Source organism: Dipodomys ordii, unplaced genomic scaffold (genome assembly GCF_000151885.1).
Source record: "Dipodomys ordii isolate 6190 unplaced genomic scaffold, Dord_2.0 Scaffold43, whole genome shotgun sequence".
In the NCBI taxonomy this organism is placed as follows: domain Eukaryota; kingdom Metazoa; phylum Chordata; class Mammalia; order Rodentia; family Heteromyidae; genus Dipodomys; species Dipodomys ordii.
This window is the reverse complement of record NW_012267259.1, coordinates 5,305,783-5,310,602: the sequence shown is the minus strand read 5'-3', so window position 1 is coordinate 5,310,602 and position 4,820 is coordinate 5,305,783. Positions and strand designations below refer to the sequence as shown.

At 33.6% G+C, this 4,820-nt stretch overlaps 1 protein-coding gene across 1 annotated transcript in view; it reads left to right on the top strand.

The window, feature by feature from the left end:
- Stard6 (StAR-related lipid transfer (START) domain containing 6) overlaps positions 1–4,581 on the top strand; it is a 32,930-nt gene extending 28,349 nt beyond the window's left edge. Inside the window, 4 exon segments of the mRNA XM_013018958.1 lie at positions 610–629; positions 1,570–1,687; positions 3,707–3,800; positions 4,212–4,581. Coding sequence (XP_012874412.1) covers positions 610–629; positions 1,570–1,687; positions 3,707–3,800; positions 4,212–4,431 — 452 coding nt within the window. The 3' untranslated portion in view covers positions 4,432–4,581.
- Positions 4,582–4,820: the final 239 nt, after the last annotated feature.

Here is a 4,820-nt window from a genome sequence, read left to right as displayed (position 1 = left end):
CTGTGGCTCAAGTGGTAGAGCGCTAGCCTTGAGCTGAAGAGCTGAGGGACAGCACCCAGGCCCAGAGTTCAGGCCCCACAACCGGACCTAAAAAAAACAAAAAAATAAATAGGCGATTGCTTGAGTGTTTGGGGTTTTTAAGTCTTTGACCTTCATTCAGCTCATCAAAACAAGCAAATGTTCCACATGCATGTCTGTCACTTTATCATTTGTGTGGCATGTTACAATTTTACCTACCATCAGTAAAGTGAGCTGAAAAGCCCAGAAGGAGAGAGAGGTGGTGGGATGGCCAAGCAAACCCTTGTAGAAAGGCCCAGAAGTTCCCAAACACATATCCATGAACTGTTTTAGATTTTAACATTCAGCTTGAGAAATATTATCCACCACACATGAAAGTTTTTTATTAAACATTGCACAAAAGTAATCATATCATTATTCTGTGGTTCAAGTATCTGCTATGTGCACGAGTCATTTATAATGAGAAGAATACAACATTTGTAAACAAGTTACATGTCTTTCCCAAGGGTACTGCAGCTAGCATGTGATTTAACCAGGATTTGTACCCAGTTTCCTGATTTCAAATTCCAAATCTATGTTCTTCCCTGTCAGTATTCCATAGTATCTCTACTGTAAGAAAAAGCACTTCACCTTATTATTATTATGTATAGCTTTTATTTTCCAGGAGATTTTAATTCCCTCTTGTTCATTACATGAGTGAGGGAGGGATTTCCACTGTAGATTTATAGGGATAGCCTAATACTAACAATGGACAAATGAGAGACACAGTGGTCTATTAATTCTTAATCACAGACCAGGGGAAGAGGACACACAATGGCATATAGAACAAGATATAGGAACAGATGAATCAAGATGTGGGATGCAGATTTTGTAGTACCAAGAGTGTGAAGTGAGGTTAAGTGAGCCCATGTACTGTTAGAAGATGTGATGGAAAAATTGAATAATTCCATAGGCCAGCAGGAAATTAAAATCTTCTGAATATATATAAGAAGTAACTACTGCTCCTTTTGCTAAGTAGAGCTACTCTGTTCCTGCAGAGTAAAAGAGTAAAACCACTCATGACTGTCAAATGGTTTAGTCTGCTAAGCTTCATTTTCACTATTTACAAATTGAAAAAGTAAATGAGTATAAGATTATTCCCAGAGTTTTCTATATTACTGGTTGTAACTCCAATGTTCATTTAAAATTGAGCATAAAAGCTTATTTGGTGGTGTGGTTTTAAAACATCAAAGCTGGGCTAGGAAGGTGGCTCAGTGGTAGAGTGCTTGCCTTGCATGCATGAGGTCCTGGGTTCAATTCCTCAGCATCACATAAGCAGAAAAAGCCAGAAGTAGTGCTGTGGCTCAAGTAGTAGAGCGCTAGCCTTGAGCTGAAGAGCTGAGGGACAGCACCAGGCCCAAGAGTTCAGGCCCTATGAATGCAAAAAAAAAAGTCAAAGCTTTAAAATCATATGCCTCCTCCAAATAGAGGCCAGTCTTGTGCAATGAAATTCCTTGGGGGAAACAATACACTAAATAATTTTTGCAATCTTTATGGTTTGATTTGTTGCAGGAAACATTTATATGTCATACCATTACACAAAGTTTTGCCTTGGGCTCAATTTCCCCCCGAGACTTTATCGACTTAATACACATCAAGCACTATGATGGGAATATGGACATTATCAGTTGTAAGTTGAAACGTTTTGCCCGCGTTTAAGAAATACTATGAGTCAATAAAAGTTTTCCCTTCAATAGCTTGGAAGAAGCTATAATTTTTTTCCTTTGTTTTTATTGTATGTAGCCAAAAAATAGGGGTAACATGTTGACATGATAGATATTTTATCAGGTAAGGAGGTATCATCTGTATATTTGGTGATTGTTCATCTAGATTTTTTGCAGCATGAACCCTAAAAAATACAGATAGATGTTTATAGGCTAAAACCTCAAGGTATACATTTCTTGTAATCTGAATAAACGACATTCATTTGAGGATATACATTGTTAGAATGGGTATACAGAGTAACTGATAAAACTCTTGAAGCAGTTCCCTCTAGATAGGCCTTTCCATACTTGTGCTTTTATTTCTTTTAGAAACTGTAAAGTTCTGATACATTCCTAGTATCTCTTTGTAATTGTTTTACTCAACTCAAACCTAACAGTTTGCTAGGTTGCATTATTGACTTAAATATGTCATTTTTTATTCAGATCTTTTGGCTCTGGTGTAAGAAAACACATCATAAAAGGAATTTGACTTACTCTTACCATGCACATCTGCATATTTTCTGTCCTGTAAACTTCTTAGGTATAGGGATAATCAAGTTGTGTTATTTCCCAACTAGTTTTCAGTGACTCTGACATGACCCAAGTATTATAAGTTTCAGAGTCCAGATTGCGTTGGTTCTCTTACTCTGTTTTGTAGAGATCACCAAGAGCTGAAGTTCATAATGTGTATATATATATATATTTGTGTCACTTTAGAAATGAAAGCACATAAAATGTATTACTGTCCAATGCAAAATGCTGCCTTGTCTGAATCAGATCTAGTGTTTTCCATATTTTGGAAGCAGACCATTTCTACTCTACATTAGTAGCCAGAAGGAAACTAAAACGGAAACAGAGATTAGGATCAACCAATAGTCATCCAGTGCACAAATCACTACTGAATTTGTTGTAAGAAGTTTCCATTGACTAAATTCTCCATAAATACTCATTGTTTTCCTCTCAGTGTCTTATAAACTTACTCTACAACATACATTGATCTAAATATTTTACATTTTGTGTATGCATTATCTCACTAATGAAGAAACAAAAATCCATAGAAATTAAGGAGTGAACAAATTAAATTGTATAGCTAATGCTTAACCAGAATTTAAAACTCTGTAGTCATTCTGATTTTCAATATAAGTGCTACTGTACTACTCTAAGCTTCACAAAAAACCATGCCTTTGGACTACACAATTTTTTTAAGGAAATGTAAGTACAACGTCCATATTTTAAAAGGAGAAAAATATTTTAACATTGCTTCTGTTATATAACATTATGCCAACAAAACTGGCTCTGTTAAGATAACAACTGGAAATTTCATTCAACTACATTTGTCTTCTAAGCTAGAATATCCATTGTGTTTCCCATCCAGCTGATTGCTTATGTTAAAATGAATAGGAAAATCCATCTACTTTGACAAGAGCAGGATGTCCTTATACAAAATAAACAATCTTAAAAGTATTTTTAGAAAGAATATGTGCAGTTGCCATAAATGTAATCATAATTAAATCACTTCCCTCTGCATTTACATGGAATATAGATATGCTGCATAATTATTACAATAAGTTCTACTGAGTTCTAATTACACTTTGTATTTTAACTCCATGGAATTAGTAGAGTTTGACATTTGAAACTAACCTTTTCAATTACATTATATAAGCAAAAGATTAATTTTAAAAAATCAGTAAATCCATGACCCTAATAGAAGTTTTTTCTGATTTGTTCTTTTGCTTCAAATCTGAGAAAGTAATTAAATGATACTATTTTTCTGATATAAAAGACAATAGCATCTTTAAAAATACTAGTACATATAAATATAAATGTTTATAAAACTAATGTTATTTAATGCCAATAACTATGCTATATCATACTTTTAAAAAATATGCTTATGGGACTAGGGATTTCCATATTTAGTTTTCATTTAAATTTTTCCACCGCTCTAGCTAATAGTGTGGATTTTCCAGATTATCCTCCATCTTCAAATTATATCCGTGGTTTCAATCATCCATGTGGCTATGTGTGTTCACCTCTGAAAGAGTAAGTGTTATTTGCATTTATTTATTAAAGATGAACCGTGGTAATTAACTCAGGAATATAATTTTTTATATAAAAGGACAAAACTGTATTATATATGCATATATGGGGGATATACATAATTTTAAAAGTCAAGGAAGTGATAAAAAAGATAAAGGTACTTAAAATTCAGGATTTTAAGGAATAGTCTAATACTTTTGTTATACTTAACTTTATATTAATTTTATAACAATAATACTTAATAATTTGGTTAAAATTTTTCTTTAAAAGGATGTGACAACAAGTCACTGTCTTAGTTTTTCCCTTCATTAACTATTTTATTATAAGCACTATGGAACATATCAACATAAACTGGTAAATTCGTTGGATAAATCTAAAGATTCTGTATTTTCTTTACACTTCTTTTGTCTACAGAAACCCAGCATATTCAAAACTAGTGATGTATGTGCAAACAGAAATGAGAGGAAAATTAACCCCATCAATAATCGAAAGAACTATGCCTTCCAACTTAGTAAGCTTTGTTCTCAATGCGAAGGATGGAATAAAATCATACAGACCTTCATCAGCCCATGAACATTACAATAGTCATTCATCATTCCAGAGGAAGAAAGGTCGTTCTTCCATTAAATCATAAAGATTTCAGACCATGCAAACCGCTTCTAAGTCTGTGTGCACAAATACTGTCAACTATTCTAAACCATATTCTTGTACAAATTACTGGCAACACCTTGTGAAACTGAACTTCAATGTTGTACAAGAGAACAGCATTAAATATAATTTTTAATCTCCCATAATGATGTTAAATAATAAGTGTTATTAATACATTTTTATCTTTTAGGCTTTCCCCACAAAATTTTCTGCATAATTTCATAAGAAAGCAAATTCAATCAGAGGCCAGCATTAATTAAAAATTAGAATTTGGGGCCAAGTGTATTGGTGCAGAACTAAATGCCAGCACCCACATGGCTGAGGCAGGAGGATCGCAGGTTTGAGGTAAGCATGGTCTACATAGTTTGAGGCTAG